Here is a 27359-nt window from a genome sequence, read left to right on the forward strand (position 1 = left end):
GCCACCACTGCCTGGCTTACACTCCTCTTTTTAAAACATGACTCTAGGGATCAAACTCAAGTCCTTCTGTTTGCTTGGAAAGAACTTTACCAACTGAGCTCTCTCCCTAGGTTCCCTTGAGTGTTTTATTTAACACAGTCACCCATGGGCTGGATAAGAAGAAAAAACTGAGAGTTTGTTTACCAGCCTCTCGCTTTACAGCAATACTCTAAACGGAGCGTGCTAACTGCAGCCAGGGCTGCCCTCGCCATACACAGACCCTGGGCAGAAGCTACTGAGACAAATATAAAGTCCTTACATCATTCAAAGCATTTTACCAAATACCAGGTTTGTAGGGGGTCTGGTAAAACCACCTACTGGTTGCCCAGCAACCACAAAGTGCTCACTTGTAAGGCACTGCGGGTGATTCCAAAGGCCAGTTATACTCATGCTAGATATTGTTCAGAATGAGATGTTAGGTACACTCTGTGAAGAACAGTATGTACCTGTTTGCCGCTGAATTCCTAGCCCCTAAAGGGAGGATGAATATAATGCTTAGAACCAATGAACTTTATGTGTTCAATGAATTTAAGGAGGGCATCATCTATAAAGGCTGGAACCAGTAGGAAGGTCTTTCGTATGACCCTGAAGGACGGGCAGTGTTGGAGGGCTTTTTCGAGTAGACACTACAGGGACAGATATGGTCCAGCCACCAGGTTGTTTTGCGAGCTCAAGTCTCATGCTTCACCCCTGGGCTCAGCTCACTACACAGGCTTCTTGGATTACTGAGCTTCCTTTCTTTGCTGGACCCACAGACCATGGAAGGATGTTTTAGAAAGAAAAAAAAAAATCACAGCACGTGTCATTTGGAGGGAAATCTCACTGCTCTGGGCTATGAGCAGTTAACGTGGAGACTCATTGAACTCGTTCACATGCTGAGAAGTATCTATGTCCTTAAATAGGACATCTATATCAACCCCCTGCCAAGGCTGTGGGACTATCCCAGAAGAGGGCGGACGGAGAGGCTAGGAGCTGGGAGGGGGGAGGAGTGCTGTGTATCGATGTCTTTGGGACATGACATGGCCCTCGTGCCCACCCATTCACAGCAGTTATGATCACCTGCACAAGACCCGGTCAGTGCAATTGTCAGCACTGACTGGACTTAGTTACTAAAAAGAGAGAGAGAGAGAGAGAGAGAGAGAGAGAGAGAGAGACAGGGTAGACAGGAGTCTGTTGGGTGTGCAAATGATCAACATGCATTGTTTACATGTCTGAAAGAGTCAAGGAATAGGTAGAAGGCATTCTATGGCACGTTCTTTCCGAGTGCCTACTGACTGTCCAATGCTCTGATCACAAAGGTGATTTGAATGCTGATAGCAAGCTAGTCAAACAAATCGCACCATTTCAGCTTTCTAAGCGGATAAGTAAAATCATCTTCCTAATGTTATAGTTATTAGCCAATGGAATTAGGATTAAATCCCAGACCCCTCCCTCCAAACACTCCCTTTCTTCTATACCCTCCTGAAGTTTGCCTACATGGCATTACAATATGGTAAACAGGTGACTTAACATTCTTGTGTCAGACAGCAGTTTCAACTAGGCAAGATCGACCATAAAAAGGGACTTGCATAAGACAGAGGTCCTTATCTTCCAGAGACCAGTATCCTCCCAGGGCTTTATAGGTTTGATATTGGCTGCCTGTTATCTGAACACACAGCCATTTAGATGTCTCTGAGAGAGACAGACCTCCTGATAATGGCTCCCTGGTTCCCTCCCCATCCCTATTCTTCATGTCGTTTGGCTCCAGACCCTGGAAATCACAATGTCTTCTCTTCCTTCTTTCCAATACCCACATCCAAATCGCAGACAGACTTTACTGGATTCTCCTCCATAACTTCTAGACCGTTCCTCACGATGTTCATCACCTGAGTTTTGGTCAAGCCCAGCCTGTCACTTGGGGGAAAATGTCATCAGAACAAGCTTCACAGGATTCACCTGCCACAGCTCCTCTCTACACACTGGAACGTGTGTGTGTGTGTGTGTGTGTGTGTGTGTGTGTGTGTGTTGATTTAACTCTAAAGATACTTGCCTCCTGCGCAGTCTGTGCATGTCAGACAGAGCCTTCCTGACACCATGTTTCAGACAGTGCCCCATCTATCCCTAACTTCCTTCTTATAAACATTGTATCTTCCCCAGAATGCTTCTATTTCGATGCACTGCATTTGTATTTTACTCTTAGAGCTTCTCAAGCATTCTGTCAACTTACACTGCTATTCCCAGAGTCTAGGATGCTTTCGGATGTAGGAGATGCTCAGTAAAACTCTAAGAGATGGTTTGACTTAGAAAATGGGAAACACTGCAATGGTAGAGGTGACCAGCAGAGGGTACTGTTGAAGACAATGGAGAAATCACTTGTCCTTCTGTATGGAGAAAGCCAGCCGTGGAGGCAGCGAGGCCTCACTTCCCGGCTCATAACCATGCATTTATATCACAGTTAAGGACTAGCTTTTCACATTGCACTTAGCTCGTCAATGTGAGAAACACCATAAAATCCCGGTAATGAGTTAGTCAACAAGGACTGTATCTAAACACTATGCACACATAGATAGTTCTGCTGTTTGATTGCATATTTCAATCTTAGATTAGTATTGCATCCACACACACACATATGGACATTTCCCCAAAAGCAGGGCACAGAAGGAAGAGGGAACGTCTGTTGTTTAAACGTGTCTCTTCTTCCTTCCGGAGGCTTCCTGTTCTCACAAATGTGAAGGGTGTCTGCCTCACCAAGCGTTCCTCTCTCATCCTACATCTCCTCCTCTAGCTCCTCCTAGAGCCAGAAGCCATCCGCCTTCCTGAGGCTGCTTTTTAGTGAATAAGTCTTGCTTTGGGTCTGATTACTGAGCTTGGAGCTCCTGATTGCCTGCAGTGTGAAAATTACAAAATCTTTTTTTTTTTTTTTTTTTACCTGCTCTTTTCCTCTGAGAAGGATCTGCAGGACTACGTTCCCAACACAAAGCAAGGCGGAGGACTCCATAGTGAGGATGAAGGGAGGGCCCCGAGCGTGAGCTACTGGTATCAGGGTTTCAAAATCATTCATAAAACCTTTCAAGCTCTTCGGTAAGGTGTGGAAAGGATCAGGGAGCGTTCTATTTAAAGCCTCTAGTCACACAACTTAGCCTTTTTTGTGGGAGCATTGTTGGCTCTCAGATGTGTGAGGCAGGGGGATGGCCAAGAGTTGAAGGTCAAATTGGGGGATACCTTAAGACAGAGTAAAATAAAGTCAAGCCATAAAGACCATGGTCTAAAGCAACTTGTCATCAAGGGTAAGACTGTCAAGTAATTGACACTTACACCCTGAAACGGTTGAAGAGCAACAGGGTTCTTCTGTTTTGGCTATGATACTCAAGCTCCTCTCAAGTAATCCTCCTGCCCAGGTAGCTGGGACTACAGTCCTGTGCCACCTCGTGGATCAAAAGGCAGTTTCCTAGAGAGAGCCTTTTGACAGAAGAACTGATTAGAGGTAAGGAATCATCTACAACTGGTCCACAGACCTAGCACATGGCCTTCGCTCAGGCCACGGACCATTCGTGTTTTGACTGATTGATGTTTGTTTCTACCAGCCTGGACAGTAAATACAGTTGAGCATGCTTCTCTTGGTAGCTAAGGGACTGACTCTTTGGGCTTATTTACTGCTTGCATGAGTGCCTGGCCTATTTTTAGGATCTAGATAATCCATTAAAACATCGCCACCAGTGACTCACGGTCCACAGCAGTCAAACCGAGAAATGGCGGAATGAAAGAAAAGCCAGCCATCCACACACAGCAAGCACAGCATCCTAGCCTGCCACAGGAGTCTGTGCACCTGCCCACACGGGGGGGGGGGGAGGGGAGGGAAGCAACAGTGAATATGAAGGAGCCGCCAAGGAAGCAAGGGAAGCAGTCACCTCAGGAGGACCTGGGAAGTGACAGACAGCCCTAATAACACAGAGCTCAGCATTGAGGAAAATGGCCACCCGCGGGCCAGAGCACTTTACAAATGGCAGACTTTACCAAGGCGCTGCTGAGCGCATCTTGGGAGCTCTTCAGAAAGGCTGATGTCCAGGGGCAGAGATGAGCGGGCTGCTGCCCACTAGGAGGCACAGAGGACAGAAGCCAAAGGCAGCCAGTGGTGTGCTCGTGACAGGAGCTTTCCCAGTGATGATAACTACGGCAGCTGATTTCTAACTTTGTACACGGGTGCTCACGCTGCTCTGATGGGGTGGACTTCCGGTCCTCACTCATGTCCGGCTCCTACTGATGGCTGGATACCCACACTCATGCAAGCTAGCGTGTCCATTTGCACTGCCTAGTAGAAGTGAAAGCAATGGCCTTCCTCAGCACAGGGATAGATAACAAGGAGAGGCAGGCTCAGGGTGGCTTGCTGGCTTCACTGAGAAAGCCATCTTTCTGACTAGTGTTGAGAAGACATTCTTCTGTAAATTATTTTCAGAGCAGACAACCATGCACTTTTCTCTCCAGAAGCAAACCGCTCCCTTTTCAGGGTCAGCGTTGCTTACAGAATAGTGAACACTGTGCCAGGTGCCAGGGCCACCGGGTATGGTGGACACACTGAGACATTTTGGGTTTGATGGATCTACAAATGCATTTCCCAAGCTCATAACTTGTATCCTACCCAGCCATTCCATGATACTAATTCCTTTTTCTTTTCTTTTCTTTTTCTTTCTTTACTCTGGATCCCATAGCTGAGCCAGGCTGATGGCTCAATACTAGGAGAACAGGACGTGGGATATATTTGGGGACTAACCCAAAGAAAGAAATCTGATGTCCTGTGGGGTTTCCGGGCTGAACCTGCTGTGCAGGCGCAGGAACATTGTCCGTACCTTTGGGGGATATGCTACTTGTCTACCTAGAGAAGAAAGAGGCTTGCTTTCCTTGACAAACACAGTGTTAGGGACCGATGCTTATAGCCTGCGCCATAGCGCTGTTCTACAAGGGTGTAACAGTGCACTGTGCAGCAAAGCCAGAGATGGTGGGTGACGAACACAGAAAAGCATTTTTCTACTATACTATTACTACCTCATCACAAATGCCAGACAGAGACAACCCTGGAGGCATCTTTTCACAAGAGAAGTTGGGATTCTGCTCCTTAAAAATAGTGTCCAAGGGCGTGGGACCATGGCTCTATAGGTAACAATACTCCTGCCATGCAAACAAGAGGACCTGAGTTTTTGAATCCCCAACACCCATGTGAAAATCCAGGGTGGGTATGTATACTTGTAACTCCAGCATTGGAGAGCATACATTTCCAGGGCTTGCTGGCCAGCCAGCCTAGCCTAAAGGCTGAAGGTAGTCCCCATCTGAAGGTAGTAGGGCAGTAAGGCAGGGAGGTAGAGAGGTAAACAGCCACCATCCTTCTCTGCTTCCTCATCGGTCTACGGGCTTTTGTACCTACACTCTTAGACATATAATTCTCCCCCACTTCTCTCCCTCCCTCTCCCTCCCTCCCTCTCCCCCCTCTCATACACACACACAGAGTCACCAACATAAATACCTACTTATGTTCCTACAATATCCATGTCTGATTATCTGGATGCCGCTAGGATCTCCCCTGAATATACTTTTAACTTTTGATCACTGAAGCAAATAAAAACAACCAAATTTGTTCTGGAAGACAGAAAATCAAAGGCTTCAAACAAAACCAAGCAAACAAACAGATGAGGAAGGTGATGGGGAGTAACCTTAAGTAGTACAACTTTCGTCTGGTGATGTACAAGGAACTAGGTTCCAACACACACAAATATATGTACACCATAGACACACACATACACTATAAACAGACAGACACATACATGCACCACAGACACACTCGCACACATAAACTTTATAGACAGACAGATAGGGACACACACATACACACCATAGACACACATACACACATATATCTCATAGACAGACACACATGCATACCACAGACATATATACACACATACACTCCATAGACAGACAGACACACAGACACAGACATACACAGACATACACCATAGACACACACATACACACATTTACCCCCATTTCCCCATAGACAGACACACATACATATACACAGACAGATACATAGATACCCACACAGATACACACATAGACAGTCAGACAGACACACACACATAAAATTGAAAAACCCAAAACAACAATGAAAAACAAAACAAAACTACAAGACAAGAAGATTGTCTTTATACAGCATCCTTAGGTTAGCCTGTTTTAGAGAAGAGAGAGCATCCGCTGGGGAAGCATTGGGAAAATCACTTGCCCCACACAAATGTACATCTGGGCTTCTAGCTCTCCTCACTGCCCCTCAGGGTTCTCTGGGAAGGACCTTGGAGGTTGTCTGAAGCCAGCCTTCCTTGCAGATCTCAGCTCCTGCAGGATTTATGTCCAGGGTCACAAAGCTATTTCTGTCTGAGAGAAGCCATCTTTCTTCTACAAGTTCCCTAACTGATTTTGGGATTTTGCTCCGGAACTCCAACAGTTCGCTTATTTCTATATTTCCCTGTGGGTGCTGCTGTGAGCTGTAGCTAACCAGTTGTAGAGACCTGGGCATCTACTCAGGCTAGGGAGAAAGGTCTTCCCAAAGATACCGGAGATGGAGGGCAGCCATTGCAAGATCAATTAAGTCTGCTGTCATTCTCTCTCCCTTACTGCCCCCCTCCCTTTCTCTCCGTCTGGCTCTGTGATCCCAAGCCTGCTGCGTGTGCAAGCATGGCGTGTGGAGCATTTCAGCTGCGATGATGTCAGCCAATCTCTGATAGGCTTCTAAAATAAAGCCACAAATCACTGGTTGGGTCTAAGCCTTGTTCTTTTATCTCCATGGCCCCAAACCCAAGAAGTCTCATTAGCAGACCACAGGCCTCTCTGGTCTAGCTTTGCAAAGGCACTTTCCGTGACAGGAGAGATACAGATGGTCTGTCTGTCCATCATGCTGCTGGGACCCCTGCTGTCAGGCGTCAGGCAATGGTGTGTGTGTGTGTGTGTGTGTGTGTGTGTGTGTGTGTGAGCGCTCAGGGGGCTGGGGGGAGAGCAGGGTCTGACCTCACAGTGAAGCCAGTGTCTTCGCAGTTTGAATATTCATTTTGAGGAGTTCTGAGCAGGGACAAACACAGAAAGATTGTTGGGTTCAATTCCCTGCATTGAAATCAATCAATCAAAGCTTTGCCTGAGGATCAGACTCGCATTCTAAGGACTAAAACTGAGGAAGCACACATCTTAGTCTATTTCCATGGTTCACCTAGGGCGTGAGAGTCCATTGAGCTGACGTCATTTCACGTGAGCCATAGCCTTATATGCTCTAAATAAACATGCCCACCATCTTCTCCTCAGACTCAGAACTTTCCAGAAAACTTTCTTGGTCTTACCAAATACTGAATGACTGGGGCATTTATCCATAAAGAACATTCTAGGTGAAAAGGATTCAGGGAAGCAGGGCCTGTGACCTCGACCAAGATCCCACATCTGGTCCTGTGGGAGATTTGCGGGACAAGCCTGGCTGACTCTCAGCCATGTGGTCAGTAAAGCTGCTGTTGCATATAAGTAGGCTCTGGATACATGCTGGGAGATGATTTAAGGTTCTGGAAGGGTTGATGAGATGCAGCTCAATTTGCAGAGTCCTTGCCTAGCAGGCATAAAGGTCCTGGGCTGGATCCCCAATACCAAATAAACTGGGCATGGTGGTTCATGCCTGTCATCTGATACCCCTGGAGACAGAGGCAGGAGGATCAGAGATTCGTGGACATCAGTTAGATACCGTGAAGCTGAGGACCTACTGGGTGCCCGTTTTCCTACTTTGTGACTTTTGGCATGTAGTTTAGGTCATGTGGTATTAAACTACCCCTACTTGACTCTTCATAAGACCCCAAACCTATAAGAACAGAGCCCCATCCCTTGACATATCTTTAGGCCCTGCCAAGTATACTATCTGTGGTGGCTCTCTCTTAAGGGAGCACTGAAGAGCCTCAATCAATCTCTCTCTCTCTCTCTCTCTCTCTCTCTCTCTCTCTCTCTCTCTCTCTCTCTCTCTCCTCCTTTCATACATACCCCTCGGTCCCCAGGTTACCATGGGAACCCTACCTGAGAAAAGCAATCACCTAGCCAGGAGATGACAAGAACTGGAGTAGGGGCCCCCTACCTGTATGACCCTGGTGAGGGTTACCTGGGCTCGGTGTTCACCAACAGCAAACTGTATCACGGCCACGCCGGGGCTGTGGCTCTCCTCGATCCTCTCCACGGTACTGGAGTCGATCTTGAGGTCATTGCTAATCTCTGCACTCTGGATGAAATCCTCCGTCTTCAGGTCCTCCACCTTCTTAAGCTCCCCGTTGGCTAGCTGGATGATGGAGCCTTTCATGAAATACGGCGGCAGCGTAGGTGACGCCGTGGTGGGGGATGCCACGGACTGCACCACCGGCAGGTGGATCTGGGCCTGCACCATGGCTGGGTAGGCAGCCTGGGTGACCAGAGCCTCCGGGTTGAAGTTCTCGCTCTTGGGCAGGGCGGTGGTGACAAACGTGTGAGGTACTGCAGCAAACTGGGGTGATGACGTCACGATGGCCGAGGCTGCCCCAGGCGTGTCCATATCAGGGCTGCCCACCGGGATGAGCAGGGGCTGGGTACCTGGGATCACCAGGTGCTGCGGCAGGCCACCAGCATAGGTGATTGCTTGCTGCTGGCCGCTCAGGTAGCCGATGACAGGAGGTTGAGTGCCAGCATAGAAGGCCGTGGCTGGTAGGCCCACCGGGAGAGGCTCTGATGCACTGTGTGTGGTCTGGATGACCGTGTGGGGGGACAGCGCATAGGACCTGTGGCCGGGCTTCCCTAGGTGCAGGCCGCTCTTGTCATTGAGGGTGGATGGGGAGGCCTCTCGATGCGTGGTCTGCTGTGCCTCCAGGTCGGCTGAGGGTGTGCTGCTATTGGGCAGAACCATCACAGATCCACGGACCCCGGAGGTATCACGACTGCTGTAGTCTGCTGGGTTTGGGTGGACCACCACATGCCTGGACTCATAGGGACGAGGCACTGACTTGCTGCTTGCCTTGCCTAGGCTCAGCTCCACAGAAGTTGACGCCCCATACCTCCGGCTCTTCTCCATCTCCCCATTCAGGACCTCCTTGGCTTGCATAGCCTGCTGCAACCTGCTGCTCTCGGCTTTTTTGGTGGACTCTCGAGGAACAAAGTGGCCTCCGGCATCACTGTATTGCACAACCACCTGGGACGAAGGCCCCAGGGTGAGTGTGTGCGGGATCATCGTCTGATGGGGGTGGAGGTGGACAGGGATGGGTGGGGGAGACGTCGCTCGCCCGGAGCTCTGTGGAGAGCTGGAAATATGGATGTACTGGTTCTGCTGGGTGGGTGGAGGGGACCCCGGGTTGACTAATCCCGCAGCCCTGCTGAGGTGCTGCTGCGGAGGGGGCTCAACCTTATGTCCTGGTGCCTGGCTCAGACTGCCCATGTTGGCCAGCAGGGTGGAATAAGCCTCCAGCTGGGAGCGCTGTGATGGAGTGGTGGCCCCTGCAGCTGAGGCCACTGCACTGGTGACCGGGTTGCCTGACGGGGAGATCAGCTGGGAAGGGATAAAGCCCGCATAAGGCCCACTGTATTGGGAGGACCCAATGAACTGGAAGGTATGCGAAAGGTGGGCGTACTGCACAGGAGACACCGGGGTCCCTGACTGAGGAGGAGGGTACACGGTGGGCAGCGTGTTGGCTGTGGGGACCGACCTAGGGGCACTGGGTGGGGAGTAATCCAGCCCTGCGGACAGTGCTTTATGTAAACCCATTCCTTGTAAACCATGCTCCCCGGAAGTCCCTGCTGGCCCATGCCGCCCACCCCCATGGCTGCGGCTGCCAGGGGTGCTGGGGAGCCAGGCCACGCCCTCCACGCAGTGGTTGTCGCTGGGAAGAGCAGTGGCCTTCTCCTCCGAGGGCCGGCTGGTGGCGGGGATCTCACGTTTCTTGGGAGGCAGGCATTCGTTGCTCCGCTCTTGGTTGGATTTCATTTTTCGCCGTCCCCCCTCCACGGTGGCTGTTTCACTGGCTGGCCGGCTCTGGTTTTAGTCTGATAAACAGAGAGTCACATTGGATTTCTGTAGGGGATCCAGGCCCTTCATGGGGAATCATCTCCCCGTGGGTTCTCTAGGCTGGCAGTGGCAGCTCCGGATTCTGAGGAGGAGGAGGAGGAGGAGAGCAGGTATGGGGGATGGGGACAGGAAAGAGAGAAGACAGGGGAAAAAAGAAATCGAAACGTCAGCTCTAGGAGGAGAAACCCCACCAAGCCAAACCAACCAATCAACCCACCAACCAACAAAAACACTATTACCAACACGACTAAGAGGAGAGAGGCCCTCTCAGTTGGAATTCCAAAAGCAGATTATGGCCCAAGTGTTAAAATAGATAAAATATTACCTGGTCTAAAGAGCCAGTAATAGTGACTAAATTTAAGGACGTACTTTTCTTAAACATTTGCTTACTTGCTTATGATTTATTTATTTGTGTGTGTGTGTGTGTGTGTGTGTATGTGCGCATGCGCACACTCATGTGTGTGTGCCTCTAAGAGTTTATGCACACCACCTATGTGCCATTGCCTACAGAGACCACAAGAGGGCATTGGGTCTCCTGACAATGGACTTAGAAGCAGTTGTGAATCACAGTGTGAGTGCTAGGATCTGAACTTGGGCCTCCTGGAAGAGCAGTAAGCCGCTGTCTTGACCACCAGCCACCTCTCCAGCGCAGATGCACTTTCTTAATAAAATAGACTAGGCAACTGAGCAACTCCAACCCCTTTCTTCTCTTCCTGGAGGGTGAATGGTCACTTTTTTTTTTTTTTCTTACAGCATCTCTTGTTGCTCAGGCTAGCCTCAAATTGGCCATGCAATGAAGGCTGGCCTTGAATTCATGTTCCTCCTGCCTCAGCCTCCCAAGAGCTGGGATCACAGCTCCCTTGCCCACCCCCACCCCACATTTTTTTGGTAGATGATGCATTTCTGTTAATTGTTTGCACAGAAAGGTTGGTACTATCCTCTGTCATTTCTTTACCTGAGTAAGTTTATCTCAGTCAAATAAGATCCCAAGAGCTGGGCTTTGTGAAGGAGCAAGTTTTGAATAGAGATGCCCAGTGAGTCTTTGGGTAGCTTTGATGCCAGACCCATACTCTTTAAGATTTCACCTGGCTTCAGAGCTACACTCAGTCTACAGTAGTGCGCCCTATTCTAGTAGTGCCTCCCACAATACACCCATGAACCCCAACTCAGCAGCAGTATCCCCAAATAATTCTTCTCACTATAAGTCTCAAGGAAATTCCATGTACAGCCACTTACAAGAAAACACTAAGACACCTTTGAGATAGTTAAAAAAAACAAAAATAAACTAAACACAATATGTAAGATGAACCCTGTTATGGTGGCTCATATAATTCCAGCACTTTGTAAGCTGGGGCAGGAGAGTGACCACAACTTTGGGCTTGCTTGTGCTACAATATAAAATGCAGTCACATAAAAATGCTGCATAAATAAGTACATGAATATCTAAGTGAAGTCGAACCAAGGCTTTGAAAGTTTCCTTAATAAAAGTTAGGCACTTGCTTCACCCATGTGCCTTCTCTTCCAAGTTTGTCTCTGAATATTCTCTCCACACATCTCCTCCTCGTCTCCCCGGCAGGGACTTGCTCACTATGTGCAGAAGATGAAATATTTGCCAGACAAATCGCAGCCACATGTCTAAACCTAGCAATGCCAAGAAAGAAACAAACCAAACACCAAATCAAAATGAAAACTCTAAACCCTTACCAAACAGAGCCAAACTCATACCATAAGCTCCCAGAGCCAAACTCATACCATAAGCTCCCAGTCTTTAACAATTCAAGCTATGTCCGTGTAGAACCAACAGCAAGATCCACAGTGCAACATAATCCTCTGCTCAGATCCTCATCCCTGTATCACACAACTCCAAACTGGTCTCATCCGGTTTATAGTGTGTGTGTATGTGTGAGCACATATGTGTGCATGTCCTGTGTGTGATTAGCATGTCACGGTGTGCATGCAGATGCCAAAGGACAACCTCAGGGGTCGGTTCTCAACTTCCACCTAGCTTGAGATGGAGGCAGGGGGTGCCTCATCACTATTTTGTTTCAACATCACCGAGAAATACCAGAACGAAGTGACAAATGACCCAAGAAGCTGCCCCCTCCCTCCTGAGTTTGAACAGGCAAGATAGAACCTAAGAAAGCAAATGTGTACAGGAAAGTGGAGGTTTAGACACTCAGTGTCTGAGCACTAGAGTTATTTTAATAAAAAAAAAAAGCCCTCTGTCCGTCTTCCAATACTGACAGGACAACCACTAAACATGGGAAACAGAAGTCAAAAGACGTAAGTTATTCATGCTGACGAAATTAAAAATAGCATGTACCTGAAGATGTAGAAAAACTGAAAGTGGGTAAGGAATTATGTTTTAAGTAACTTTATTCTGTAGGAATCTCTCCTACTAGGAGGACGCAGCATCATCTATACCTGGTGTTTATAAATCCATTGTAAGGACAGACCAAAATCAAACCCCCAAAATATCAAAAGCATTGTTACTTTTTGCTGTCTGAAAAAAAATTATTAGTGCCAATCTTTTATCTCTAGACTCTGAGGATCACTCTTAAGAAAGTGATTTAACTTTAAAAAGACTTAGTTATATTATTTAAGCTAAGCTCTAACTTTAAAAAGACTTAGTTATATCATTTTATCTGTATGAGTGTTTTTCCTGCATGCAGGTGTACTACATGTGTGCCTGTTGCCCACAGAAGTCCTAAGAGGAAATCAGATTCCCTAGGAAGTGGGGTTGTTGGGACTTGACCCTGGGTCCTCTGCAAGAGCAACTAGTATTCTTAACCACTGAGCCATCCTTCCAGCCCAGCGGCTGCTCTCTCTTACCAGCTGACAAGGGAAGGTAATCATTTAATCATTGCTGAGGTCTACTCAGAAAACCCTTCCATGCTCCCCCTGCTGGCGGCACAGGTGCACTGCCCCATAAAACGCCGCAGGATTTCATTAGGGGGATGTTCATGCAAGAGTGATATGTCAGAATAGGAAATGAGATCATTTGCATACAGTAGTAGCCCCCGCCAGCGAGGGAATAGGTTAATTAGCTCAAGGCAGCTCGAGGGAAGGAAATGCAGGGGGCACGAAAGTCCTTTCAAAGCCAAGTAAAATGTCAAACACATTCAGGATGAGTCTTTAGCAACAGGCAAACAGAAAACTGCCCGAGCATGTGACTGCTGTATGCAAAAACCAGCAAGCTCCCGTGAAGGCTGAAACGGCTCTCAGAGGCACAAGGATTTATTTATGCTACTTATCTGATAGAGGCTGGCTCTTCAGCCCTGAACACTAACCGGGCTGAGCTTCTGCTAATGAACTAGCAGGAGATATCAACTGTGTATATTTATTTTTAGGACCGGAAGATCAGACCCAGCACCTTGTGGATGCCCGGCAAGTACCCTCCCACTTAGCTCTACCTCTCTGCATCATATATCACCGCTGACAAATTCAAACTCACTCTGCTCACTGATAAAGAGCGGCACCTTAGCTGGAGATTAGCTTTGCCGAAACAAGGATGGAGCAATTAATAAAGATGCAGGAGTGTCCCAGGCTGAAGCGAGGCAAATCTCAGGCCATCATCCCAATAGCTTATATTTTAAAATTTTATAATTAGGGCACATTATTATTATTATTATTATTATTGTTATTATTATTGGTTATTACTGTTATTGTTGTTGTGGTGGTTGATATGTGCTGTCAGCACGGAGCTGGTTCTCTCTGTCCATCACGTGGCTCTTGGAGAATCTGACTCAGGTTGTCTGGCTTGGTGGCAATGCCCTTTACCCACTGAGCCATCTCTCTGCCTAGAGTAATAGTTTTTAACAGAAGAGGAATCTTGCTATGTTGTCTGGACTCAAGAGATCTTCCTGGCCGTGGCTCCCCTGTTGCTACCCTAAATGTGGGAGTATTTGCTATGAAAGACGGCCAATTGGAGGGGGCAAGTTCTTTCTCTGTTCTACTAGCTCTCCGAAATGCCTGCGTCTTCCACAAAGTGGTAGTGGATCCTGCTGGATTTTCACTCAACCACTAGGTGGCGCCATGCCCCACAGCTGAGCAGTGGCATGCTCTGGCGTTTTCATTACATGCATGTGTATCATTAAATTTTTTTTTATTTTTGTACTCTGCCCTTCCTTCTCTCCTAACTGATCTCCTTCTTTTCACAAAATACTAATAATTTATTCTTTTATGACTCTCTTTCTCTCATCATCTCAAAATCTATACCAGAAACATGATTTAAATTTGTCGGTCTGTCCAACTGGCTTGACATTGTGACATAGCATCGCTATGTAGGAAGTTCACACTTCAGAGCTGCTCAATGAGATTTTTTTCTTCCCCACAATGTTTCCTCCTCAAAATAAATCTGATGATGTTTTAGGTAAGTTTATATTTTTGCATCGGCCACCTCCATATATGGGGGTCACGTGTGGTCTGCAGGTTGGGCATGCCTTTAGGCTTTTATGCATGCTATACAGGACATGGGACGCTTTTGCTTAAGTTTGGTTCCATTTTTTCCCCCCCTACTATCCTGGCTGAGAAGTGGCAAGACCTTTTTGTGCTGGATCTCCATCTTCTGTGAGGATGGATGGCCACTGGTTTTAAGGTCTGTAAATAGCAACTGGCTGCTTAGAATAGAAGACACTTCTAGAATTTGACACATACAGCCTTTAAAAAAAACCACATTTCAAGGGTGAGGGTTAAGGGGAGATGCTGTTTCTACACACACAATCCTGACATTCTCAGTGCGAGTGAGTTGGATTCCCCTCCCCACGCCTCTCTGTGCCCACCCCCACCCCCTCACCCCCAGCTTCCACAATTACGAGGAAGAAATGTAGATGGCTCATCAGGGTTAGGGCAGGTTCAGCACCATAAACCTGCAAACTCCAAACGCAAAATGTTCCATAAATTCCCCAAGTCTGTGAGTAGCCACAGGACACCAGTAAGAAACTCCACACCTGGCCTCATGTGGTGGTCTGGAGTCACATGGTAGGCTCCCTAAAAATATTACATAAAACGAAGATGATTTTCTCCATCGTTAAGGAGCAAATACGCATTTGGGTCCCAGTCTCAAGGCCTCGTTTTACGTGTAAAAATATTTAAAATTGAGAAGGTAGTGAATGAGGAACACTTCTCGTCCTAAACACTTTGGATAAGGGATGCTGAACCACGCTAGGAGATAGGACCCTTAGCGCAGTGACAGAGGTCACGAGGACACGGTGAGACTTCTTGAGGTCCTCGCCTCGAGCCTTCCCATTTGACTCTATCAACAGAAGAAATTCTGGGTGCTACGGACAGAGGTCCTTCAGTTTGGTTAACTTTGAAAAACAAGCCCAAACCCAACATCTAGGAATGAGGCAAATGCCCTAACTAGACATCCTCAGGGCTGCCTGACTGGGCTTGCCGCAAAGGAAGTGGATCCGTATTCACGCACCGACCACTTTCTTCTCTTCAGTGGGGCCATCGCTGATCAGTGTCAGCGCAGGGCCCAGGACGGGTCGTCTCAGCACTATTTTTTCGGTTCTGCTCTGTTCAACATTTTATTAGTGTTTTGGTTATCATCTGTAGAGGTAGCAGAAGGCTGGAAGGGATATTTAGTGTGTTGTGATTAATATGCAAATATATCCTCAGAGGCTAGAAGTGATGGCATAGAACCAAGAAAATTAAGATTAATGAGAATAAAAATAAATGCCCGGCCCGAGTTTTAATAGCTCAATTAGCTTAGTTGGAAGAGCTCTGGCTGGAGAATGGTTTAAAGGAAGGAGTCTAAGACTTGTTTGGTTTTTTTGTTGTTGTTGTTTTGTTTTTGAGACAGGATCTCTCAGGTAGCCTAGGCTGGCTCACATATATGCCTTGTAGCTGAGGATGACCTTGAACTTCTGGTTCTCCCACCTCCCCCTTCTGAGATGGGGATTACAGGTGTGTGCCCCCACACCAAGTCTGGGACTCACTACTCCGGTGGTAATGTATGGCACACTCTATGCTGGAAGCATTGTTGTTGACAACAGTGTGCTGACAAAGAGTGGCTCCCCACCCACTGTGTGCTGAAAGGGAAAACAATGACTAGAAGTATGTGGGCCGAGAATGTCCAAATAAACCTTGTTCTGTAGGAAAACTGATGGAGGACTTTAGTTTTTGTGGCACTAAGTGCCATGCACTGGAGTGACAAAAGAAGAGAAACCAGACTGTCCTTCCTAGTCAAGCGACATGGTGTCCCCGACCCAGCCCCCAAGCTCAGCGTGACTTGGGCCCTGTAACGCCTGCCCTGGTGGGGCACTAAGAATTGTGAGCACCCACGTGTCTTCTAGGCAAGCTTTCTGTGTGTCAGAGAAAGCACACGCAGGCCAGGTGTGCGGGCACACACCTGTAAACCCCGCACTGGGGGAATTGGAAGCTGCAAGACTCTGTCCCAAAACAGTGGAAGCAGCGTACAAGGAGATGGAAGGCCTTAGTCTCAGTGTACATCCTGCACAGACCCCCCTTAGCTGGGGGCAGCCGCACACCTCGGTGCCTTTGAGGAAGAGAGAGGCCAGGAGGCGCTGTCACGCATGGCTGTAGTCTCAGGGGGCAGTAGGGGTGTCTGCCAAGGTGGAGCAGAAGAAAGGAGGCCTTATTGTTTAACAACATGAACACATTTGGGGGGGATGTGTGTGCATATTTGAAGGCTTTTTGGGGGGGATAAATGGATATGATTGAATTTAACACTTAACGTGATTACAACATTTAAAACCTCTCTAAATAGCACAAGTCCTATTTGGGTGCATGGAAGCTGTGTTTAGGGCAGACTGGTCCTTCTGATTAAAGGTCTTTAGGATAGCCAGCCACGGTGAAACTGTTCATTGGGTGTTCTGGGTAGTTTGCCTTTTTAGCCCCCTTCCCCCTTTTGAGATGATAATTATATTCCCCCACCCCAAACCCCCTCATATACTCCCTCTTGCTCTCAAACGCAGGGCCTCTTTTTCCCATTAACAGCTATTACATGCAAGTATCTGTATGTCGGATACAATATATATCCCTAAAGATAACTTGCTCAGTTTCTATACTGTTACTTGTACTGATGTTTTCCTGGCTGACCGTATGGTATTGGATAACAAACTGGTGTGCTGGCTGCCTTGTCTCGATGTCCTTGACTGGCAGGTAGCTCAGTCTTGCCCCGTTTGTCTTTCTGTGGGACGTCCTATTTACTGGTATGTGTTAGTATGATGGAGAGGCAGTCTTCGCTAAGGCTTGGATGAAGCTGTCCTTAGGCTCTTGGTCCAACGCCATTCCAGTCCACGTGGTAACAGAGAGCACTGGGGGGTATCTGGAAACATCTCAACAGCTGTCTTGTGGTGTGGGGCCACTACACACGTCCCTGGCTCTCGTGAGCCCAGGGGCATGAGTCTGGACCAGGAGAGAGGGGACAAGGCAGGCATTGAGACATCTGTAGAAGCTGCTCACATGGTGAATGTGGCTGCAGCTCAGTGTGGCCAGTGTCCCCTGGCTGCCTGCCCACTCTGGAATTCCTGGAAAGGCTCAAGACAGGAAAATGGCCATCTGGATCCAGGTCCCAAGAGAACTGTCCCGCAGAGGTTGAGTCAGAGTTTTTGAGAAAAGCTGGAAATGCCGTTCTGTCGGGACCTTTCCTGGTTTCAGTGCCGAAGCAAAAACTGTTCAGCCTTCCCGTGTCCCCTGGGCCAGAACAGCTTCCCGAGGCGCCCGCGTGGCTGGTGATCCACCGCTTAGGCTAGATGTCTGCAAAGAGTCACGGGGACCTTCAGGGATCTTGGTCTGGCCTAATGCAAACTGCTTTAAGGACAGGGGAAGGTGACCTTTCGTGTGGCCACAGCCCCAAGATGGCTGGGACAAGGGGACAACTGATCAGGGCAGCATTGTCAGAATGGGGAGGAAGTGACCCTGTTGTGTTCAGCTCTTGACAAGGTCCTTTGACACAGCTTCCTGTAGAGCGCATGAAGCATTGCTCCATAAAATATCAATACAAAATGCTAGTGTTATTGTTATTAAATAATGGTAGGAAGGTGATACCGATGTGATCTGTCTCTCCCTGTCCTTCTGTCTCTCTGTATGTCTCTGTCTTTATCTCTGTCTGTCTCTTGTCTCTGTCTCTCTCTTTGTCTCTCTGTCTCTGTCTTTTTCCTCTCTCTCTCACACACATCTCCCTATCCCCATCTTTTTTCTCCCATCTCTCTTTGTCTCTCTGTCTCTGTCTCTGTCTCTGTCTCTCTCTCACATCTCCCTATCCCCATCTTTTTTCTCCCCTCGATAGGTTCTCCTGTTGTTCCGGCTGACCTAGTTCTCCTTATTCCCCCAAATGCTAAGATTGCTCATGTATCATGTATGGTTGCTACTGATGAGGAAGGACCCAAAGACGCTCAAGATCAGGCTGCGGTGCAATGACAAGGACAAGACAAATGATGGCGTAAAGGTCAAGGAAAGGGCAGGTTCCAATCCTGACTTTATTCCTCCCTGACCACACAATCTTCTAAAATTTCCTTTCCTCCTAATGCAAGTTTTATTTTACTTGAATTATACATATGCCCTGTTTAAGGAGATAATTACTTACCCAGATTGTAATTTTATCAGTAATATCTCTGCTGATAAAAAGGGGAGACGCTGATTTGCACAGAGCCTGGCATAATGTCCATGCTCGATCGATGATAGCCACCATAAGTAAAATTCCGCAGACATTCCTCCACTGCTTCCCAGCAGTCAGCCGTCATTCTCTGTTGTCTGGGTCTCCTGGTCCAGGGATGACATCAACCTTCCCCTTTCAAACTACCCAACCTGTCAAACAGCTGGGCCTCTCTCTTTCTCCCATCTGCGAGGCGATTTGAAAGTGTATGGCCTTACTCTGCTCAATAGACAGGGCCATATTTATTATCAGTCCCAAGACAGGATTCCATTCACACCAAAAGACCAAGAGAGTGATTCCACATGGAGAGAATGTTCAGAAGGGCTGGGTGTGAAATTCCAGCGTGGCACTTCTCAGCAAGGGTTAAGCTCAACGCTGGGTTCCTGGTCTCACTCTGTCTGCTCTTCTATACAACTTGGATGAGCAATTCCCCAAAGGCATTGTGGGGAGGTGGAGACTCTCCTTCCCCTCCAAGGAGGGCTGCCAGCAGACTCACACACACACACACACACACACACACACACACACACACACACACACACACACACACANACACACACACTCTTGCCTCTGCTTCTCTGCACACCAGGAAGCTAAGTGCCCTGACAGCTACATCCTGTATCCTGCACTACGGGCCACCAGGGGGCCGGACTTCCTGAAGTTAGGATGGACGAAGACTTCTAAGAGCCGAGGATATGAAAATCTCTATCAAATTAGAAGGTTTTTTTTTTTTTTTTTTTTTTAAGGAACTAAAGCACTCTGGGAGGGATTTAAGATATTCTTTGTCCTTGATGGGAAACTTCCAGATACTTCTTAAGTTCATTTGCCAACTCTCAATCAAGAGTGGTCACACACTGGCTTCCCTTCTGTGTGATTTTTCAGTCTGTGGGCAGTATGGTTTGGGTGTAACCTGAAGGTTCACATTTCAGAAATGCAACCTGTAAAGCAACAGTGTTGGGTAAGAGGATACGGTCAGTGGGGACGGCTCTGCCCTAAAGTATGACCACCGTCATTTTACAGGCATGGGCTAGTCATGGCAGGTATGGGTTAGTCGTGGCACATATAGGTTAGTTATGGCAGGTATGGGTTAGTTATGGGAGGTATGGGTTATTTATTGCAGGTGCATGTTCATGGCAGGAGAATGGAGTGCTGGTGTCTGATGAGGTTTGAACATGCAGTGTTGTTCCATGGGCTCTTGGGCTCAAGCACTTAGATTGAAGCTGGCAGTGTTTTTTGGGAAGGCTGTGACAGCTTTAGGAGGAGGGAGACCCTCACTGGAGTACATGGATAACTAGACTTTAGGTTTTATACCCTGGCCCCACTTTCTCTGGGCTTCCCACTCCCCTGACTGTGAGCCTGGGATAAGACAAGCTCCTATCTCAGCATCTTTCCCACTGCAACCGACATTCCTTCTTAAGTTGATTCTGGTCAGGCATTTTCATTACAGAAATGTGAGCCATACCTACACAGTCAGAAGGGTTTATATTAGCCAGTGTGCTCGCACTTGGGTGGGGGTGTCCATAGAGGGAGGTGCCTGTTCACAGTGTTGGAGAAATGTGGGCCATGCCATCAGGCAGCTGGTTCCTGACATGACATTCTCTATCTGTTCAGTACAAGCAGTGCACCTAGACGTCTTCCAGAGTCACGGGATACTAAACCTCCCAGCACGATGAGAGCCAGACACGGTTCTAACCCTTGGCTCTCCAGAAGTGCGAGGATGCACTTTTCACAAACACACATGCATGCACACAGGAAACAGCATACGTGCCTGATGCAAGTCCCACTGAGTCTGTGATCTTGCTAAGTGATGAGTGTATGGAACATAGATAGCCCTGAGAGACAACAAGGCTAAGACCAATGCTCTATCCACTTTGGGACGGCTGCCATCAGAATGCCTGGAGTGGAGACTACAATAGGAATTTATTTGTGTGCTTGTTTATTTACTTATGTTTGTCTGTGTATGTGCATATGTGTGCATATGTGTACATATGTATGTAAAGCTATATGTGTATGTAGGCCAGAACGCAACCTCTGGGGTTCCTTTCCCATTTCCATTTTAAAGACTGGGACCTTGGCTGGCCCAGAAGTCACCAAGTAGGCTGGTTAGATGGCCAGTGATGTCCCAGCCCCCCTCCCACTTCCCCCCATTTCTGGCAGTGTGCACTGCNATGCCTGGCTTTTTAATTTGGGTTCTAGGGTTCAAGCTCAAATCTTTCCATTTCATTGACTGAGCCCAACTCTCCCTGCCCCCCCCCCCCCCCAACGATTGGAATCTACGAAGCACACACCAGGTGATCCTACCGGGCAGCCAGAAGTGGGAAGCCATGACTCAAAATGTCTCCAAGTCCCCTTTAATCCCCACAATTCCTCACGAGTACGTCTCAGAAACTTTAAACACAACTGCAAACTATCTCCATCACCCCTGCCAATGTAAACATAGTATTCATATCTCTCTGCCTGAACTTTAAAGGTGAACTGACATGACCACAAGTGAGGGGCCCGAAAGATCCATTAACATTGTTTTAAACAACCACATTAAACAAAACGTGAACAGAAATGGGAAAAATAACAACTGCTGGTAAGAATGGGGAGAATTCCAAGGGTTCCTGATGCCAAGACATAGCTTGTCAATCTTGAAAGAGTTAAACACAGACTTGTCCCATAATCGAGCAACTCTATGTCTATAGAAAACCTCTGATGGTTAGTCTTAATTGTCAACTTACTGGATTTGGAACTGCCGAGGAGATAACATTTCTCTGTATGTGTGCTTCCAGAGAGGTTTAACTGAGGAAAGACAACCCATACCAAATGCAGGAGGCATTATTCCATGGTCTAGGGTCTCAAGATGAATGAGAAGGAAAAGGAAGGGGACATGAGTTAAGGACCAGCATTCATCTGTCCCAGCTTCTCGAGTGTGAACAATGTGACCAGCTGCCTCACGCTCCTGCCACCATGACTAGAACTTCTCTGTTTTCCTTTCCAGGGTGTTTTCTCCAGGCATTTTGTCCCAGCAACCGGACAACTAACTAGTATAGTACCTGAAAGCCATTCAAAGAAATCAACTCAAGCAGATTCTAGAACCCAACGTTCACAGCGGCGTTGTTTATAATAGCCAGAATCAGTGTGCCAACCCAAATGTCCATCAACAGGGACCAAGGAGCAGTGGGGTATGCCCCCTCATCACACTACCATTCCTGACACAGGACTGAAATTCTGATACACACAGTAGTGCAGATGAGTCCCCAGGTCACTGTGCCAAGGGAAAGGAGCCGTACCCCAAAGAACTTTATCTGGATTGACTTAGACAAAACACCAAATAATGGTCACGTTCAGTAGGGGCTGGGGAGAAGAGTCAATGAATGCTCAAGGGACAGGGTCGCAGTGTGGAATGCTGGTAGGGTCGGCTGCCAACAGGGCAATATTTAATGCCCCTAGGCCGAATGTTTGGAATAGTTTAAAGACTACATTTTATATCAGGCATACTTCAATTACTAAACAGGACAGGGCCAAGGTTTCGATACTTTGTGAACAAATGGTAATTGTTTTTGAATGACACCACACCTTGCCCCCTAGCTGCCACACAGGTTCCCAGAATACCTGTCGAGTTTATATCTCATGGATAGGATAAGCTTTGAAGGCATCTTTTTTGTTGTTGTTGTTGTTGTTTTTTGTTTTTTTGAGACAGGGTTTCTCTGTGTAGCCCTGGCTGTCCTGGAACTCACTCTGCAGACCAGGCTGGCCTCGAACTCAGAAATCTGCCTGCTGCCTCCCAAGTGCTGGGATTAAAGGCATGCGCCACCACCGCCCGGTTTGCTTTAAGGGCATCTTAACCTCCTAAAAAACGGTAACACAGGGCTCGCAAGCTGGCTCAGTGGGTAAAAGCACTTGCTGTACAAGTATGGCAGCCCAAGTTCCATCCTGGAAATACATGTGAAAGTGCAAAGGGAGAGCTGCTTTGTGACCTCTGACCTTCATATGCCTTCTGTGACACGTGTCCCCATATTCCATGTACACATGCGTGCACATACACCTACACAGACCCATGCATTTGCCAGCAGCAGGTCCTGTCTGCTACATTCTTCAGTAACAACTCCTGAGATCTCGGCAGAGCTATTATTTCTACCCTGGCCATCCTTGGTTCTGGATGTTCACTGCAGTGTAAACCCCACCTCGGGCACCAACCGGATGTTGCAACTCCTGTCTTTGTGGGCACCCTGTTTTACCTTCTCTAGTGGATGGATGGATTTGTGGATTCTAAACGTGGTGCAGTGCTGGGTGGCAACCTGGAGGACACGAAAGGCTGCACCTCTAAAGAATCTGCCTTGGAAATTCCCTATCTACCAGGGACCCACTGGTGAAATGACGACCCTGAGACGGCCCAGATCAGGCAGTGCCATAGACAGTCCGAGGCGCTGTTGCTAGGGTCCATTCAGGAGGACCTGACACCATCACCCTCTTAGCACTAATCTTAGGGGAACGCTTCGGATTTATGGGAAGGAACAAGCTGTTGCAAAGATAACAGTTTTATTGAAACCAGCCTAAATCAAGTGGAGAAAGAAAGTGAAAGGAAAAAAAGATGTTTAGCTGTAAAAATCGGCCAAGGTAAGAATTCTCTCTGAAACAGACGTTTGTTTTAGAATCGCCGGTGGGGGGCTGGGGGGCAGGGGCGTGTGACTCACACTTCTGTGAATGGATGGCTGCGTTCTGACCCTCGGAAGATGAAGGGTTCATTTTGAAAAGCTCAGCAAGTGCAAAACCTACTTTCTACCTCCGTTCATTTCAGAGTGAGGCTACCGAGTGGAGCCTGCCTTGCCCGGGTCGTTCCCAATCACCGACAATGGGCTGACCCGCTCGCTACCTGCAGCTGTTTTCAATCAGAAAGCAGAGCAATTATGGCAGCCTCTCCCGGGGCTCACATGCAGGACCACATGAAGCCAAGGGAACATTAAGGATGTTTGAACCAGCTCCCAGAAATCTACAGTGTTCGCCTGCCAACCGCTCGTCTTCACCCTAGCTGGGCTTCATTAACTCCATTCGGTATTCATTCAACAATCGAAAAATCTCCATTCTTCCTGGATGAATGGTGATGTCCTCTGATCTAGGTACACTGTTACAGTGACTGCACTACACGGGAGATGTCAGAGTATTTATATATTCTTCAGCCTATTTTTCAATACTGGGTCTCATGGAAGGAGATGTTCCAGTCTGAAATCCTTAGCTGTGCTAAGACTGTCAGATGATGGCCTATCAGAGGGATAAATGCCTTGCTGAATCCTACTTGAGACTCAACTCTGGAAACCATAGTGCTTACTAGTGGCTTGAAATACATAGCTGGCTTTGTGGTACATAAGATCTGGGCTAGCTTCCTCGCTGTGGGGCTTTGGCAATTGGTGCCTTTAGGAGAATCACTCAGTTCTGTAAGCTTTACCTTCCTCTGGAAAGAAATAGAGATGGAGAGATGGATCGATGCTTAAGAGCAGTCGCTGCTCTTGCTGGGGACCCAGGTTGGTTTTTAGAATCCACAGTGGGCAGCTTACCCACCTCTAATTTCATTAAGAGGCTCTGCTGCCCTCTTCTGGCGTCTGTGAGTACCTGCATGCATACAGCGCGCACACAGACAAGCAGGCCAGCACAATACACATTTAAAAACAACAGGAAGAAAGAAAATGGAGATGGGCCCAGGAGATAGCTTAGTCAGCAAAGTCCTCGCCTCACAAGTTCCTGAGTCTCATCTGCCAGAATTTGTATTAAAATCCTGGTGTGGAGTCACATGCCTGTAATCCTAGCACTAGGTGGGCAGGGGGAGGTGGGTCCTTGGAGTTCACTGGTCAGTAGGTCTAATCTACTTGATGATTTCCAGGGCCGTAAGATAACTCTGCCTAGAACAAGGCAGATGGCAGGTGAGAAACATCAGTGTCATGCACACACACACACACACACACACACACACACACACACACTGAGCATGCTTGAGAGAGACATACACAGCAAGAATGAACATGGAGATGACCATAAGCCCAAGTCGTTAGGAGAATTATATAGGATGAGATGATACCCAGGACACAAATGGTGCCGTGTCGCTTCAAGTAACATTCTGCTTTCAATTACCAAACATCCTGTTGTAACTGCGGAGGGAAGACACTTAAGAGTCAAGATTGTGTGAGCTGTTAACCCTGGCGGTCTTGATGTCCCCCCTCCCCCGGTGAAAGTTAGTTTGTTTCTGGTGCCTCAGTTTTCTCATCTCTAAAGTGGGAACGATACCAGGGCTAACCCATGTGCAATACAAGTGCTAGCTTGCTGTAAGTTCACACAGGAGAAGAAAGACTGGCCAGGGCTGGAGTGTACTAAGCTCTAGGAATATCAGCGGCTGCTGTTACCTCCTGGGAAGGGCTTTCCTCTTTCCGGCTTTCACTTGATTTCTATTCTCATCTGTGTTAAAATGTCCTCATTGTCTGCCTGAGCTTTTCCCAAGGTAACAGAGTACATCATAAGTACCAGTCGACTCTAGGAGATGCTCGGTGGAACATCCTCTAATTAGAAGGCTCCTGCCTCACTTTCCTTAACAAGACACCTCAAATCTCAGATCAGAAGTTTACCAGCTCTTCAAAAACCATCTTCTACAAAGCAGTCCATGTGCACATGTGTATACCCATATATATATATATATATATATATATATATTCACAGATATACACACATATACTCACAGATAATATATGCATGCATATACTCAGATACATACATATACTCAGAGATATACACACATGCCTATACTCACAGATAATACACACATGCATATACCCAGACACACAAACATACATAGACTCACAGATTATATTCACATGCATATACTCACACACACATACTCACAGATTATATATACATGCATATACTCCCAGATACATACACATACATATACTTACAGATACACACACATGCCTATACTCACAGATACACACATGCATACATATACTGTGCACTTCAAACTGGAATAAAACTCTGCATAACAAACGGTCAGTTGCATTTGTATTCAGACACAACATTCAAATGTCTGATATTTAAAATCTGCCTTTGTCCGTAGTGTTACTTATTCCTGGGATATAAACAGAAGCTTTCGGACTTATTTGAACAGTCTTGACACAATTACTCAATAAAATTAAACTTGTCCTTTTCCTCTTTTGCGCTGTGGCATGCCCACCGTCTGGCTGGAATTTCCACAGCATTAGACAAGCACAAAATCTGGCCAGGTATGGACTGTATTTGAGGCTTTAAGAACAAAGGAAAGATTCACAAAGGGTGATGATGGCGTGATTCAACAACTGCAATTTGAGCAGGCAATGAGATGTTCAACAAATAGAAGTGTAAAAAGTGACAGCTTCGGTTCACAAGGCTCATTTTCTTCATTAGCACTGTGACCTTGGAAAGCATGTATATGGGTCCAGCTAGTGTTGTTATAATGATGTACCCGAGGCAGGCTACTTTTGAAGGAAAGAGATTCATTCAGCTCACAGTTTTGGAGGCTGGAAGTCTAAGATGGGTCTGGCAGCCCCATTGGTTTGGACTCTGGCCAAGTCTGAGCCACAAAATATATGACAACAGTAGGGTCAGAAGTGGAAGGAAAAGGAAGTTTGAGAGTGATTCAGGGCTGGTTTGGTCAGGTTTCTGTGACAACTATTCCTGGGAACCAGCCCTCCGTTTCTGTGTCAGGGCCCCAGTGAAGGAGGACCTCTCCTAGCCCCTGCCTCTTTAAGTGCCGCGCCATCTCCTGATGCCATTACCATGAGAAGCAAGTCTGCAGCCTATGGACCCCTGGGAGCACAGTGTGGGAGCACTGACAGCCAATCAGCTTCCTCATCTGTACACGAACAAGACAGAGAACATTTTTGAGAATGCTAGGTCATGAAAATGAGGCAGTTTATTACTTCCTGTCTGTCTGTCTGTCTGTCTGTCTGTCTGTCTCTCTCTCTCTCTTATTTATCCATCGTCTCTATCATCTCTTGAGAATATAATACCACCATAAAATTCAAATACATTGTCTTTCCTGAACTTCAGTCTCACAGCTCAATCACAGGTCAGGAGTTTTCCCCTTGGATGTGCCAACATCTCCTTATCATTCCTCTTAGACCGACTTCCACTTGATAACTATATGTTAGTGGTTATGTGCTATTTTCACAGGGGCGTGGCCCAGAGTACTGTTTTTGACATGACTGTATCACTTACATCCCATGGGAGAGGGAAGACTGTTGAGTCGCAGCATACTTGACTCCTACCTCAGTCTTCTCACCTTAGAATGGGTCAATAGCACTAACCACTTGGTGTAGTGTGCATTCAGTAAGTACTAGCTCAAAGATACTATGCAGGGGAAGGAAAGGTCATAGAAGCAGGGGATAGAAGAAGGGATAAATTGGGGATGAAAGAGGTAAAAGTTCTCTCATGCAGAATCTAGAGTGTATTAGTAGGAAGGAGGGCACCAGAGAGAGGGTGTGGGGAGCAGGATAGAGTCATGGGGCATAGGAGCTACAGCAATGACCTGGTCTTTCCATGATCTGGCAGCGAATATTCCATTCTGGCTTTGCTAGCATTCTTTTGTTTAAAAAAATAAATAAATTATTTGCCCTAATTGATTTA

The 27359-nt window shown here is 47.3% G+C and overlaps 1 protein-coding gene across 11 annotated transcripts in view; it reads right to left on the reverse strand.

Annotated features, from left to right (window-relative positions):
• Nucleotides 1–27359, reverse strand: part of Atxn1 (ataxin 1) — a 413636-nt gene that overhangs the window by 8668 nt on the left and 377609 nt on the right. For all 11 annotated transcript variants that reach the window (XM_021215427.2, XM_021215426.2, XM_029547630.1 and 8 more), the window contains one exon: nt 8186–10190. In XM_021215427.2, coding sequence (XP_021071086.1) covers nt 8186–10027 — 1842 coding nt within the window. In that variant the 5' untranslated portion in view covers nt 10028–10190. The remainder of the gene's footprint in view (nt 1–8185; nt 10191–27359) is intronic.

Source organism: Mus pahari, chromosome 16 (genome assembly GCF_900095145.1).
Source record: "Mus pahari chromosome 16, PAHARI_EIJ_v1.1, whole genome shotgun sequence".
Taxonomy (NCBI): Eukaryota; Metazoa; Chordata; class Mammalia; order Rodentia; family Muridae; genus Mus; species Mus pahari.